We start from the raw sequence: 17198 nt of genomic DNA, 5'->3' as shown, positions 1-17198 counted from the left end.
TTGCATAATTGATCGCCACATAGATGAACAACAGTACTAAAGTTAACAAAAATGTGGTACTGTTAACCCTTATTACATACATTATAAGGACACAAGCAATAAAATAATATTGATACTACTGATAAAATCAATCAATAATATTAAAACTAGCATGCAAAGAACGAAGAGTAACATTAATAATAATAACAAAACAGCATGCAAAAGAAGAATGGTCACACTTACATTCAGCCGCGAAGTGAGTAGCTGGACAGCTGGCAGAAGTTTACAACAAGCGGATCCGGTGGCTGGAGTACCAGTTTGTACTTCATCCTAGGCCTACTAACACCATGCATTATTGCAAACCCTTTCCTACAAACTTTGTAGGCTGCACCAGAATGCATCACAGTAAACACTCTTCATTAAGCGCTGGATTTTCTATGAATACTTGTAAACGACTCCTCACTAATACAGCCACAAATATCAGGACACTCATTATCACTTCTCGACATCGTCTCGAGTATTAACAATTTCTAAAAAGGCCAATAAACTTTTAAAATAAACAGAGAACACTCGGGATAAGTTCAACTTCAAACTTGACATGGGCGCCGTAAAGACAAAGCGGCGGATGTAAACATTAAACAAAAGACTCGAACAACTGAATGGCTGCCAACCGATTCGTTCGCCAGCACTAAAATTTTGGGCAAACTATTCTTTTCAAAATGTATATCGGCAGAGGTTTTCTTCTTATATGTTGAAATATGATTATATTATTGATTTTAAAAGCCAGTCACAAGGTTAAGAATCATATGCATGTTCAGTACGACTTTTAAATATCTTCCGTTTTTCGGAGTTTACACTCACACCATTCGAAATAGGAGAAATAGTATTAATTAGACGTACTGTTGCTTTGATGCTGTAAACATTTTTGTGGAATTGTTCAAGAAATATAATTTTTTTTTATTATCTGTAAATAGATGAACAGTACTGCTGTCATTCTTCAAAGGTGATTCTAAAGCTCCAAAGTCTTTGTAAATGACCAGATGGGAAGCACATCCGATGGCCAAAGTGCAATATTTGACAGTTATGATGGAATAATTCCCGATTTGCATCATCTACATATTGATACTACAAAGAAAGGCGAAGCAAGAAATCAAGCTATAAACATTATGACTAAAACGGAGGAGTTTGAATTAATGGTAATGCTATTTTTGTGGAGTTCTTTATTAAATGAATTCCATAAGACTGGTCAATCACTGCAAGACTCCAAGGTAAGTCTAGATGTAGGCCTATGTAGGAAATTGTATACTCCACTTCAGGGTTTTTTTTTAAAGGTACCAATGATCCTTTCGATTATTTTGAAGAACTGACAAAGGAAAATTTTCCTAATGTTGATTACAAGAAAAATGGTTCTAGAAGAATGCATATGTGAAAGATGAGGATGGTGCTTTAGAGAACATTGAGCCAAGAGACAAGTTCAAGGTCAATGCATTTATACGTGTGTTGGGTACAATAGAGTCAACTCTTGGAAAGAAGACATCAGTAGGCCTACACAACACTTATACAATACTTATACAAATTGAAAACCAAAATATAACTAAAGTAGGATTTAACTTTAATTATCTTTGAAATAATGTCTGCATCATGGACAATTGCAGCCATGTTTATGATGTTCTTGGTTTACCCCACAATTAGCACCCAGATAAAATTAGTTTACGATATATTGTTGCCTGCTGATAGTCCTTTTAGATGGAAGATTTTGTGAATAATTATATGTCCTCGCCACAGCCTTAATGAATTAGCTCTCTTCATATATGCAACTAAAGCCTATTTTCAATTATATGAAGTAGACATGGTTCAACTAGCATTACAAGAAGAATTATATTAAATAATCTCTTCATGATCATTTTAGCAAGATGGTGGAATGGTAATTTATATATATAGGCTACATGTTTTTTCTTTATTATATTATCGAAATTACTACTTACTTTTCATTATAGAATATCCCTCCGCTTAAAGTATTGACAATTCTAAACCCCTCTGCTCGCTATGCCAATCCAATGTTCTCCGAACTCTCGTCGAGAATACCCTCCAAGATTTCTTATATTTGTTAAGATACTTCTAATTTTGGTATTTTTATCATATATATTTTTACTTCATAGTATTTATTCTCACACATTCGTATGAGGGATTTGCCACGTATCTTTAAAGAACGAATGCAACAATTTCCATGGAGATTGAATTACATGTTAAAGATGCCAATAGATAGCCCCAGTGAGGCTAATTTAAGCATAAAATACTGGTTGAATCTAGTTTTGAGGAAATTTGGAGCATAGGTTTTCGATTGAATTAGCCAATAGGAACACGCTATTCGGGTAAACCATTAGTTTATAGTTGTTTGCTCATTCAATTACCTAAAAGAGCAAAGGGCAATTCAGAAAATGGCAGTAAAATCTTTCAATAGATTGATATTGGTCTTATAAGTGGAAACACTTTAAATATTAAAGTTTTTTTTGTATCAATTATTGTAATTATTCAAAATGACAGAAGCGGAGACAATGCTCATAATCAATAATTATTTTTATTGCAGCGGAACGCTCAACAGGAAAGTCCAATAAAAATTGAATCTTCCTTATATGTTATATCGATTTATTAAAAATTCTGTTATCAGCAGAAATTCATCAAAAATCGTTTTAACTTATGATAAGTCATACAACGACTCATCTCCATACAGTAACGCCGATCTCACTAAAGTGATATATAGCTTGATTTTTAAATGTAGTTTCGGGTGATTTTACTTCCAAATTTTACTTAAGCTAGCCGTTGTCTGATTTTTTTTCTTTTTTTTTTCAATCTTTCATTAAACTCAAATTCTAAAGAACCTGTATCATAGATCAGTTCTTAAATAATTAAATTATTCTACCTCATTAATCCTTTCTCCATCTAGTGATATTTCATCTTCCATTGCATATTCCGTTCTCATCGTTTCTGTCTTTCTATTTATCTTGAGCCTAACCACATGTGAAAATTTCCTGCATTCTGGTAAGCAAGCATTGCAAATCCTGTGGTGTTTTGATGATAAGGACAGCATCATCAGCATACTCAAGGTCAGCTAATTTCTTATTACCAATCTAGTCCAATCCCTCTCCGCCATCCCCAACTGTTTTATGCATTACAAAATCCATGAGGAAGATAAACAACAAAGGTGACAACACATTCCCTTGGAGTACTGCAATGTTTACTGGAAATTAATTCTATAGGACTCCACTAACATTTAACTTTGCACTTGCTATGCTCATGACCTGACTTGATCAAAGTTACATTTTAAAAAGAATTCCATAATAACACAGGACTTCACAAAACTGGCTGGTGTACACTGTCAAAGGCTTTTTCATAGTCCACAAATTCCATCAGAAGTGGATTTCTATATTCTATGCATTGCTGTGCAACATGTCTTAAAATGAAAATTTGGTCAGTACAACTTCTACCTGTTCTAAAATCCTACTTGTTGATCTCTCAGCTTTTCATCAATCTTTCTCTCTAGTCTCTTTAGAATAAGCATTCTATATATTTTCATAACAACTAACGTAAGTGTTATGCCTCTGTAATTATTGTAATCAGTTAGATCTCCTTTTTTGCCATCTTCACCAACATTACTAACTCCCATTCGTCAGGTTTTGTCTCTTCACGCCACATTCTACAAAATAATCTTTTAAGTATTGTGGGAGGCACCTCATTTTCGGTCAATATTATCTAAGCAGTTATTCCATCGTATTCAGGGGCTTTCAATCTCCTGAGTTTTTAATAATAGGTTCGACTTCAAATACACTGAATTCATTCATGGGCACATAAAGGTCTTCACCAATTTCAAGTATATTAATGAAATTATTCCCCTTATATCTCCTATTCCTGACCTCACTAAAGTGTTCCATCCAACGTTGCCTTTGATCATCTTCTGTTGTTATAACAAATCCATCTCTCTTTACGATGGGTTTATTCTTCTTCTTCCTTGCCCCCGTAGAAATTTTATTAATAATTCTATGAGCAATTATTACACCATATCCACTCCCTGAATTTATAGCTTTGTCAGCCTCATCTGCTTTCCTGTCTGAATGTTCTCTCTAGAGATTTCAGACCACTACTATTGAAGATTGGTAACATTTTACTCAAGTCTACGGACCAAGCTTACCCTATTATGTTACCCGTGAAAGTATCTACAGTACAATATTAACCAGAATCGTGATCTTGATTCAGATCACCTTCAAACTCTACTGGGTTCTTCAGGAGCATTATGCCTATCCGTTGTTAAAATTTGGTGAAAATCTGACAATGAATTTTGATGTAATCCTGCTTACACACACACACACACACACAAACGTTAAATAGATAAATAAATTAAATAGATAACAGACGAACAAACAGGTAAATAAATATGTAAACGCAGATGATAATAATAATAATAATAATAATAATAATAATAATAATAATAATAATAATAATGACTTGCATAAAACTCCATGCCGTGTCTGTTGATCTCAGGTATTAAAATCCACAAGTATATGCAATTAGAAAGTGGCCGGAGCTTTCGCATTTTTTTTTTCAAAGTGCCTCTTCAGCTAATAATAATAATAATAATAATAATAATAATAATAATAATAATAATAATAATAATAATAATAATAATAGGATAAAGACGAGCAGATAAAAACTTTTATTGCTAAAGGTGATGGTATAGGTAACTTTAGATAGCAATTGTTGTTGTAAAGAAAAGGAAGACCCGGGTCCCGGGAGCATATGGATTTAGATGGCAGATAAAGTTAACGCTTTGAAAAGGTTTCCACCCCCATCGGTGCTATTTCTTAAGATACCCAAACCTCTCAGGATGATATAAATACTTACATCAAATATCCATTACCTTTAAGTATCCTTAACGAATACAAACTCCGCTTTACTTGTTTTTGATCATTTTTCGTTTATTACATCCTTCTGTATTGTTGCAAATAAAAGTAACCAGAAAAAATAAAATCTCTACAAGAAGTTGAAAATCTACTAAAGGGAAGCTAGCTGAACATTCATGGCATAATGTAAACAAAAAAACTTCTTCCCTCATTCCAATCAGCGACTCGAGAGCTCCTTGCAACACAGAACTATATAACCTCACTTCTTCTCTGCTACTTGGTATGTGAAACGTGGTCTTCGTCGTAGGGTCGGGGGAGATGATCGCGTCGTGTTATGTAAGCACTTTGGCTTCTATATGCGAGGTCAACCCCCCACCCCCCACCCGCCACCCCCCTAGTGGCCCTCCCTCTAAAGTCCTTTCAGGTCACAAGGTGAGGTGAGGGCTGCCTCCGCTGTAAAACGCCGAAATTATTGTTCGCCGGCTTACGCTGCTGGGTTCTCATGGGCTGCCAGGATTATGTACGGCCCATCAAGGAGCGAAGCTTCCAGCATGTAAATCAACCTACAGCTTCGCCTTTAAGAGCAGGGGACTACTTTAAAGGCTTGTTTTAAATAATTGGACGACGCTCTGTTTATTGTTGCTGTGTTGCGATACGTGTTATGGCGGGGTAAGAGGAAAGCGGTTACGTTTATTTACAACCTCTCTCTCTCTCTCTCTCTCTCTCTCTCTCTCTCTCTCTCTCTCTCTCTCTCTCTCTCTCTCTCTCTCTCTCTCTCTCTCTCTCTCTCTCTTGTTGTATATATATCCTTGAATGAGGTGATTAAAGTTTCAATGTAGCTACTTTGCAGTAAAACCATTTCCTTTTTGCATGTTTTTCAATAAATAGGAATATTTTTGTATCATCACTGTGGTTTAAAAACCTACGTGTCATTTACACTTTCCTTATAATTTTCAATCACAAAGACCAAAATAATGATCAATCAACGTGAGGCATTTTTTAACTTTTTGTTTATTACGAATTTAGCTACTATTTACTTATAAACTGCATTTTTTCTGTTAGGTCTGCTGCTAATTTCTAAACAAGGGGAATTATATAAAGATATCAAGATTTATGGATTTAGGTTATATAATCCGGCGCTGGGGCCTGTGGGGCCATTCAGAACTCAAGTGCATTCTAGGTAAGTCAAGTTGCTTCATGAAGTAAACGTTAGAAGAGGTTGGACAGCAAGAGGGATCAAGAAATGAAACATAAAGCAAGCGCAGCTGGGAGCCGAAGGAACGCCGGAAAGCCCCTTAAGTAATGCCTACAGTGTACTGAGAAAGGTGTACTGGCGGCGCTATCCTCCTACGGGGTATATAGAGATAGACAGTATTTACAATAACTGTATTTGTTCCATCAATGAAAATGATGAAAGTGAAAGAGATTGAGTTTCAGAGAGTCTGGATTTGAATAACAACAATATATGATTAGTGATTTCCGTACTGGGGTAGCAGAATAATATATGGTATAGTTTGTAGATTATTTGTATATCCTGAAATGAATAAGGAAGGAGAGCTTCTCATTGAAATACTTTCAGAATGGGGTTGATTTGTTGGAAATATGTGATTTCCAAAAAGTATGCACTGTAGCCGAAAGATGAAATTATGAGAAAAAGACTTTCTAACAGGTGTTCATTGATATTTTCCAAAGGCCACGGAGAAATTTATGTCCATTATGGTATGCCGGAGACTGGTAAGGGCCCTTAACTGGAACAAGAGATGCGACTGAAGGATGCCATCCTCTTCATAAAGCTGTAAATTCGTGGTTTTCATCCATGGTGCTAAGTCCACATAAATGCCCGTGGTTGGTCCTTTTAGGAGTTTAAAGACGCCATCTATGCTGTCCTACTTTCGTGAAGGGTTATAAAGATTTTCCACTAAAGGGAAGTCAGAACAGGTCAAGAGGTCATGCAGATGTTACTGATCTTGCATGAAACATTACAGTGCTGTTAGGTCACCTTATCCTTCAGTTGGCCTGTATAGGTTCAACCTCCCCACCTCCAACCAAAAAACAAATCCACCATCTGGCTGTTCCAGGATATTGCCGTCTGCCTCATCTTTGCTCTTCCTGGCTTATCATCTCTCTCGGGGCTTCTAGTCTGTTCTTTAATGCACTAGACACTCAACATGTTTAAATCCTGGATAAACTCATCCAAATCTCATTTTGCTGACCTATGTGATATTCATACGAGAGAATTATCAATGAAAGCTACGTTGATACAGTGGAAGGAGGATGATTTTCCATGAGCATGAGGTATTACTTTGTGGAAGAACTTTCTGGAGACTGGTGCATATCTATATGTTGTCTTGTGTCATCATTTCTTAGTTGCCCATTTATGGGCAAAGATCATTATAAATTGAAATCATCTAAAGTTTCATTAAACTCAAGGTTCAATTAATCGGGTAGGTAAGCTACAAGAGGAAAACCGTGTCCGAGGAGAAAAAAAAAAAAAAGGTAAGACGATTATCAACCAAACAAACAGGTTTTTCTATGGAATTCTATTCAACGGGAAGACATATATCTCAAATAAGATATAGAATTACTCTTGATACAATGTATCAGAAAAAGAATTTATCTACGAGATAGCGCCTTTAATTGAAACCTTGTTACTTGGTCTCACTTAGATCACTCAGATTATCACAATTTTCTAAGATGACAACATGAAACGTCTCCTCGTTCTCTATTACAAATTTTATCACTTTTAATAGTGGTTTATATTAAATAACTAATAATGTATAGGCTTAGACTATCTCACTTATCTGTTGATAAGGTTTATAATAATCATAAAAGCAGACATCTCATAACCAAAAATCTATTTCATCATATTAAAAGAGATCGCAAGATCTTAAATCACTTTAGGATTAAACTGCTGTAAATAATTCATTGTATTTCTTAACAATACTTCCGCTTCAGATGATATAGGATTGTTGCTCCCGAAAGTTCTCGAGGAAAGAGATTCTGATCATGAATGCATGATAAAATATGGGATAATTACTATAACATACGTTTACAGAATCATTTGTCATGAAGAGTTCTCTTGCTTGATGGTACACTCGGGCCCACTATTCTATCTTATCTATCTTCCTCTTGTTTTGTTAAAGTTTTTTATAGTTTACGTAGGAAATACTTGATTTAATATTAGTATTCTTAAATATTTTATTTTTCCTTGTTTCCTTTCCTCACTGGACTATTTTCCCTGCTGGAGCCCTTGGGCTTATAGCATCCTGCTTTTCCAACTAGGGTTGTATCTTAGCAATAATAATGATAATAATAATAATAATAACAATAATAATAATAATAATAATAATAATAAGCTGTACTCCAACAAAGAGATACAAAACTAACATAAATGTATCCATGGAAAGGGAAAGTTTCCAGATATGCTTGGCATTTCATTCATGTTGATTTTAAGGGTCCATTCATGGGTCATTCAAATATGAATGACTCAAAAATAGACCTGCAGTCATACAATAAGTGACCAGAAGAAATTCCTGTGCTGTCACATAGTTGTACCTCAGTTTAACTCACGAAAGTTAAGGAATTTTTCTGCATGGAAATTACATGAGCTTACTGTAGAGTTGTGGCCCACTAGATTAAAGGTTTAAAGACCACTCATGAATGGCAGAGGTAAGGGACATTGATATTGCCCCAGCAAGTAGGACAGTGTCCTAGAGACTGACCATATATACATATGATCAGCGCCAAGCTCCCTCTCCCTCCAAGCTATGAACAGGGAGGGCCAGGCAATGGCTGCTGATGACTCAGAAGTTAGACTTATAAGCTCCCCAAACAACACCCAACCCCTCCGGCCTCCATAGCTCACAAGGGTGGTGAGGTTGCAGCCACTAAAGGAATTAATGAGTTTGAGCGGTACTCGAACCCTGTCTAGCGATCACCAGTCAGAGACGTTACCAATAGGCCACAAGGTGGTTCGTGCGAGGGTAACACGTGACATATACCACTTCCACTCAAGCGGGAATATCACCATTCTGCCAGCAGAAGTCGTACTGTTAAGAAGCAACCTATTCACTCAACTTATTTGAGCCTTTCTAAGTAGGTGTATTAGATCATTCATGATACTGTAGTTTCTTTATTGTGTAATTTTCTTGTTTCAAATTTGATTTTTTTAACTAGTTGTTACTATTGCTAAACTTATTCTTTAATATGTACTAACAGACGAAGTCTCTGTTATTTTTTTTTCTCACAATAAAGAATCATTACCATGAGCAAGTCTTTCTTCGCCAATTGTACTATATAATTCTAAGACATGAGTGACTATATTCTTGATACATTTGAGATATTTCCTCATAAGAAATTGTATTTTGAAGCTGTACTTTTGCTCGTACTAGTTGTTTTTCCTTTACACAACTTAACATCCTTGAATTTTAATCATGACTACTGTTGGTTAAAAAAAGACCTAAGTAAAATTTATTTCCTATTTTATTTTGTATACCACTTGTCTCTGAACTGCAAAGGATAGTTTGGGTTTAATCTAAACGTGAATTGGCTGAACTAAGAAATCTTTCCCATAGCCGATGCAAATGCTATGTGTAGGTAATTCTAACTCATATTGCCTCAACTTTGTCAAAGAATTCATAGTTGAATATCAAGTTTTTTAGGTGTTCAACAAAGGTTTCTACAAATTTCTGTGATTAATGAATAGCCATGTAAAACAGAAATTACTCATAATTTATACATGCTATATGTTGAGAATATTATTATATTATCTCAATGTCTTTACTGAAGAGAGCATTTTGAACGCTGTAGATTTTCTGAACTTCCCTACATGCACATAATATTAATAAATTCTTCCCTCATCTTTTGTGCATATCATTTTTTTTTTCATATAACTCTTTACAATAAATTTCAGGAGATGCCTAGAAATTTTAGACGTGTGCTATCAGTTGAAAGCACATCATACCCAGTAAGACAGTTTCATGTGCGTTTCCTGTGGTACTGAATGCATGTGGCACCGTCGTCCATCTTCATTAGTTTGCAAACTTCTCTGGATACCGACTGCCAGTCTTGTCCTGGTTACTGTTCGTTTTGGTATTTTACTGCCTATTATATCAAATCTTTTATTCAAACTGTATATTCACTTATGTGTTAGGTCATCTTAGGTAACCTGCACATTCAATGGTAGAAATAACAAAGATTATCGTTTAATAATTTCTGGAAGGGTATATACTCTTATTCCGTCCTTATCACTGGTTTGCTATCTCATTTGCACTGCTTTAAAGTCATAAGAATAGAATGATAATGTTTGATAAACTAATTAGATATATACTACAGATCTGTCATCAAACGTATGACTGCCCAGGGATATTTCAAGCTAAATTTAAAGTCCCACGAAGCTCACTGTATTAGACAAGCCAAAGAAGGATTCTCGAGTAATAATTACTGCTTAATTCTATACATAATGAATACAACAGTATTTTATATTATAAAAGCTACAAATTATATACTTAGATCTCTCTTACAAAATCTTTAAATTCTAAATATTTCCCCTCTATCTGTTTGCACTTGTTGTTGTTTGCTGGCCCTTTGAACGATTGCGTTTACCATGCAATGACTTGCCATAGAAAACGTTACTAATTTTAGAATAGAAAATTAATCATGGTAGACTAATTCAAATATTCTCATCTCAGCATACGATATACCACTTAATGACGGGAATGTTGAAGCCCCTAAAACCAAAATTATTAGATGAAATTTAAGTTATTCAAATAATCCTGATAAAATTTTCAACATGAAACTTATTGTTAGTTTACCAAGCGTAATATCTTCTGTCACTACCATTTACAAAACTCAACTGGGTCATTTCTGCTTTATTTTCTTTTAATTTCATTCTCCAGTTTACATTTTATTTATTTCTTGCGTTCTTTCTGTCTATAATCTCTTATCGCTTCAATTATAATATCATTTTTTTTTGCATATTTCTATAAGACTTTTCCCCCTGCATTCCCCATATGATTCCATTTATTTGGTCTTCCACTATCTCCAACAATAGTCGTTTATTATTTGATGTAATGGTGTTATGAAACAGCATCGCCCTTTTTTATTCACTCCTATTCTCTACGGGCCATATTTATTTTTCTGCTATTAACCACCAATAAAGCAAACATCCCTTTCATTATCTTGTACTGTATATCTTTTAGCTCTTTCATTTTTTTTTATTACATCCCACGTCTCATTGTTTACAAACGTTGTAGATACCACTACTGTTTCATATATCTTTATTCTTACAAGCAATGCCAAATTTCCCATTTTATTACTGTCTCCATACTTCCTAACTTCTTGCATCATGTATTCATTTTTTTTTTTTTTTTATAGCTTACTAAGACTATAGTCTCTTTTTTCTGTGTACTATTCTCATTAGTATTTATATTCCTTAACTGTTTTTATCCTTCAATTTATAACCAACTCGTTAACCTATCTGGTTTCTTTTATGTGTCTTATTACTAACACTGCTGACTTCTGGATTGGTGCTAAAAGTAATTTTCTTCATCTCTTCCATACTGCGGAAGTTACTTATGGCTTTTTCTGCTTTGTATCTGTTATTTTTGAGGAACACCATATCATCCACATCTACCAGGGCTTCTAATCTGATGTTTAAATCAGGGTTAATAACTTCTCACTCATATTATTAACTTTATCTGTAACAATTGAGCATAATTTTTGGGCAAAAATTGCCCGTTGTCCTACATTCTCTTCTTTCCTAATTTCCTCAGTATATATAGACTCTTAATTATCACTTTAAAGTTCTCATTTAATTTATATATCCTCTTGATATCTTTTCCGACAATTTTACACAATTTTTTGCTACCGCCTTTTAGGCATACTTTATGTAAACATTTTACTGCATCCCCAAACCATGAAAACATATGGAGATCTCTAAGCAAATATTATAATCTATAACAGCATTTAGTGTTATAAGATAATCTGCTGTTGATTTTACCCTCTATCCCACTACATTGAAATCTGCTATTCTTGTCATTAATTTCATTTCTAATTTTCATTAATCTTAGTCTCAAACATTTTATTTACTGTGCTCGTGATAAATGGTCGTCTTCTATTGCCAATATCTGATTATCATTATTATAATTATTACTTGCTAAGCTACAACCCAAGCTGGAAAAGCAGGATGCTATGAGCCCAGGGGCCCTAATAGGGAAAATAGCCCAATGAGGAAAGGAAAAGAGAAAACGAAAATATTTTAAGAAGAGTAAGAACATTGAAATAAATATCTCCTATATAAACTATAAAAAACTTTAACAAAACAATAGGAAGAGAAATAAGATAGAATAGTGTGCTCGAGTGTACCTTCAAGCAAGAGAACTCTAACCCAAGACATTGAAAGACCATGGTACAGAGATTATGGCACTGCCTAAGACTACAGAACAATATTTTGATTTTGGAGTGTTCTTCTCTTAGACTTGCCATCTGATAATATTTCTAATTCATCCCATTCATCTGATTTATCTATTCTCTCTTTTTCATTTATAATTTCTCTCACGCTATTCTTGTCTTAGCCCATGTTTTTCATCATTTCATTGCTCATTTTTTCGTGGCTGTCTTGCATTCTTAATTTTCAGAGATACTACTAATGCATCTACTTGTTGATTTATGTTCTTTACGTTATCTTTTTCTAGTTTACTTTATTTTTCGCTACATATCAATTCATTAAGTTTTTTTTTAGGTTTCCTCTTCATTTCTGTATTATACATTACCAACTTAAACAGGCCTATGTAATAAAGATCAAACTGTTTACACACACACACACACACACACACATATATATATATATATATATATATATATATATATATATATATATATATATATATATATATATATATATATATATATATATATATATATATATATAGATAGATAGATAGATAGATATAGATATATATACATATATATTTATATTATATATATATATATATATATATATATATATATATATATATATATATATATATATATATATATATATATATATATATACATATATATATATTCGACATTTTCTATTGCCACTCTTTCTTTATTTCAGATCAGCCATAGTACATGTCTAATGTCCATCTATCTTTCTTTTTTTTAAATCCCAGAATGTTTCTCCATTGACTCCACTTTTTTTTTTTTTTTTTTTTTACTTCATCTGTTGTTTGCTTTAAACATTTTGCATGTTCTCTGGTATTTCTTCTTATTATATACTTATTTATCAGTTTTTCTTGAGCTTCATTTGGGTCGTCTGTTTTCTAAATTACTTCCCTTCAATCTGATCTTTATTTTCCTTTTCGTCTACATTAATGATATCTTGTTTTTTTTTTGTTGAACTTTTTAGCTTTTCTCCTTTATCCTATTAATCCTTTTCATTATCATCCCTCTACCTTTGGTGATTTTCAGTGGTCTGGCAGCCTCAGTTTCATCTTTAAATATTTTCAAGTCTATAATTCTTCTCCTCTGGTTACTGTGATTATTTGTCATCTCCCAGTCCATTTCAATTATCATGGTATTGTGATCTGTGTTTGTAATATAATCTGTTACTGTGAATAGTGTTATTATTTTCTCTTCATCTATGTGGATAGTCTTTTCTCCTATCTCATTTTTTTTAATTATCCCATAGCTATCAATGTACATTTATTGTCCATTTCTCTCTATATTTTTAATGGGTATTAACTTGATATTTTCTTCTAGTTGTACAAGTATCCTCTCACCTATTGAAACTTATGTCTTATTCCCACTATTATTAATTTTCATCCCTCCTTATCTACTTTCTTGACTTCATCTTTAATACTTTATACATTTCCTTATTTTCCTTCTTGTTTCACATACTTTCTTGTGGAACATTTACTACACATAATCTAATCTTAATGCGACCATTGTCCATTTTATCCAGAGTGCTTCAGATGTCTTATTCTCTCTATCAACTTCTACTAAATTTCCCAGTTTTTCTTTAACTCCTATCAGTACTCCTTCTGTGTTTCTGTTATTCTTATAAATTATTGATCCTTCCTTATTTTCATTCTTTCCCTAAATGTGTTTCAGTCAGGCAAATTATTGTGGATTTAGTTGAAGAGTCCACTATCTCCCCCATAAATCTTATATTTTATTTAACCCCACTTACATTTACACGATAAATCTTGCACTCTTTATACATCCTGTTTTTATGTTTTTTTTTTCTTTTTTTACATTTTTTTATTTACCTTTTTTTAATCCCTCGTTGGCGCTGTTTCTACGAACGACATTATATTTACCATCGGCTGCTCCTACATATATGGCCCAGTACTAACCTCTGTGCCATACAGGTCTCTTGATTTAACACTCCTCCCATTTGGCATTGTCATGTCCACGTTTATTGACTTTCGTCCCTGAGTTTGGATAATACTTCCCACACGTTACTCTAAAAATATGTGTTTTTTTTTTTATTGACATTTTCCTTATATTCTGCGTTTTGTATATTACTTTTATGACTGCTATTGTTAGGAAATTTACTGTTGTTATTACCTAGGTGGTTCTCCCAAGATCTGTTTCTGACATCATAACACTTAACCCTGTTGCCTCCTTTATTATACGAAATATACATTTTCTCCAAATAAAATTTGCACAATGCCTTTTCTTTACTCCCATGGTGATACATCATTGACTCTCTCCATTATTCTACTCCTGATTTTGTTGACACTGTACGTGGCCTATGTGAAAATTCGCATTTCCCAATGTCCCATTGACATTTCTTTATCTCATTCTGTCTGTGTAATGTTCTATCTCCATTTGTGCTGGTGCTGGTATAGGATTTCCCTCACTTATGGTAAAATATGCACTCTGAGCCTTGGCAAAATTTTCCTTCTGCAAAGCACTTACATTTTCTATTTATCTTATTTTGCCTAAATGTCATATCCTCATAACTTCTCCCATTTATTTTTCTTAGAACATTTCATAATGAAGATGGTTTATTTTCATCTACAGTTCTCCTATGTTGTTTTTCACCTTCTCCATTCTGTTTACCATCACTTTGTAAGTTTCTTTTAATAAGTTCTATATTTTCCACTAGTTGCTACCCTTGTACTACATTTGAGTTTACTGGTGGCTCTACCCTATTATCATTAGGCTACCTACGGCTTAGTTGTTTCGTATTCGTATCTATCATTCTTTCATTTAATTCTGTTACGTCACTTATCATTATGTTTAAGTATCCTATTGTGCCCTAACTATCTGTTACTTCCTCGTTAATTTTTCTACATTCTTCTTGTAATGTTTTTATCGTTCTGGAAATATCTCTTAAATGAACGAAGGTCATATATCTACTTGAAGTGACATATATCCAATGAAGAAGAAGACTGTGACGTCACTGATTGTTTACAAAAATACGGAAAGAGACATTCAACAATTTGCTAGTTCAGGAAGAACTTATTGTTTGCTGACGGGAGACCTTACAAGGTTGCATCACTTGTATAACAAAACTACGAAGTTAAATACAAACACTTTACAGTTTAATTATACAACGTTTAATTCCTTACAAGAACTCCCTTTTTTACGCGTAGATGAAATTGAAGGCCTATCGTAGGCCATTTCCTTTGTCTAGGGTAATTGGACTTACCGTAGACCTGGGGAGTCTGGCCTAGGCATTACCATAATTTGGTGATATCCTCCAAGTTGTCAATCTTTTGTCATACCATACGTCTCTGAATATGATCATCATGACAGTTCCTGTAAATCTTCGGTCCTCTGCTCTGATAGTTGGAGCTGTTATCATTGGGGCATATGTCATTTTCGGTGGCCCTTCTGACATTCGTAAAAGGAAAAAACGAAAGGGTAAGTAGTCTCTTCCTACTGTAGGGTTAGTTATTGTCCAATGGCCTACACCGTTATGATAAGTAGCCTGTCATGTATATTAGGCCATCCTATGCGTATAACTTTACTCGTGTACCGATCATAGATACTTTGATGGGCTACAAGTAAATACACTGCACTTGTTCGTCAACAACTCTAATTTCGCCATTTCGGTAGGTGGGTCGGATAGAAAAATTTTGTTAATTTGTTTACCTTTAGATCATTATCTTTACATAACATCAAATGTATTAGATTGTACTATACCTACTTTATATATGGTGCCAATTCTTGTATTGAGTGTTTACCCAATACTGGATGAGAAGAATTATTTTCACTGTCTTTAATTCAGAATAATTAGTTATAGTAATGTGATATGAATTCCACCTTGTGAAATATTTAAGCCATTCATGAATTTTACCATTTAAATTTATACTAAAGTCTTTTGCAATGAAGTGGTTGCAGTTAGCTGAAACTTTTCAATGTTTATATTGGAGATACATGATCTTTCACTACTACTTTTTCATAAATGGTCATAAATCATTTTGATTGATTTACCAGCAAATACTTTTACGGAGTCGACCATGTAATACAGACCGATCTTTACCGTGCCGCTATTGTAAAATAATCTATAGAGTTTCATCATTGTGATGTATTTTCTTATAGTTATTGATAACTATTTATGTGTATTTATTATTGTCATATTTTCAAGGGACAATTTCCAATAAGGACCTGGTTGTTGGTAACTCTAACACCTTTTTTGTCATGGTCCTACCTGGTACACATATTTGTATATTGGTATTCTATACAAAGGAAATTGAAGGTAAAGTAAAACTAATTTGAAATTTTAAAGATTGTAAATAATGAAAAATTAGATAAGAAAAGGAAATAGTGTTTTATGGGAAAACTGTATTGGAGAATACTCACGTTTTAAGAGTGAAAATTTTTTCAATGATTACTTTGCTTTAAGTGCTGTTTCCCTGCACCCTACCACATGAGGGAACCCTGCACCCTACCACATGAGGGAACCCTGCACCCTACCACATGAGGGAACCCTGCACCCTACCATACCAAGAAGATCTGTTTGTCGTATACATTCTTAGGTATTTAGAGTATCACACGGCATATTCCGTGTTACTGTACTTGTTAAATCCCCATTATTAGTGCACTTAAAAAACAAGAAAGTCTTCTGTTCCCTCTTGAAAGCCTTAATATCTAAGGCCTTAGCTTCCTTTTGATGTAAAGGTAATCTTTCGTTCAGAAGGAACTGGGGACATAGAGGTGCCCATTAGAAACCGAATGTTCCCCTACTTACCATCAGTGCGGTTGCTTGCAAAGTCATTGAACGAGATGACAGTTCTACAGGGCAGAACCCGGAGCGGTAGAAGTGCTCCGTTTATGATATCCCATGCCGTTCACGGACTGTCTCCCTCCTCAGACGCAGAC

General features: G+C 34.0%; 1 protein-coding gene across 1 annotated transcript in view; it reads left to right on the top strand.

Moving 5' to 3' along the window:
- Window positions 1-15269: 15269 nt before the first annotated feature.
- The window catches only part of LOC137644064 (ubiquitin carboxyl-terminal hydrolase 30 homolog), an 87304-nt gene continuing 85375 nt past the window's right edge, over window positions 15270-17198 (top strand). Inside the window, exon 1 of the mRNA XM_068376967.1 lies at window positions 15270-15737. Coding sequence (XP_068233068.1) covers window positions 15614-15737 — 124 coding nt within the window. The 5' untranslated portion in view covers window positions 15270-15613. The remainder of the gene's footprint in view (window positions 15738-17198) is intronic.

This window comes from Palaemon carinicauda, chromosome 7 (genome assembly GCF_036898095.1).
Source record: "Palaemon carinicauda isolate YSFRI2023 chromosome 7, ASM3689809v2, whole genome shotgun sequence".
Lineage (NCBI taxonomy): Eukaryota > Metazoa > Arthropoda > Malacostraca > Decapoda > Palaemonidae > Palaemon > Palaemon carinicauda.
This window is presented reverse-complemented; position numbering and strand designations above follow the sequence as displayed.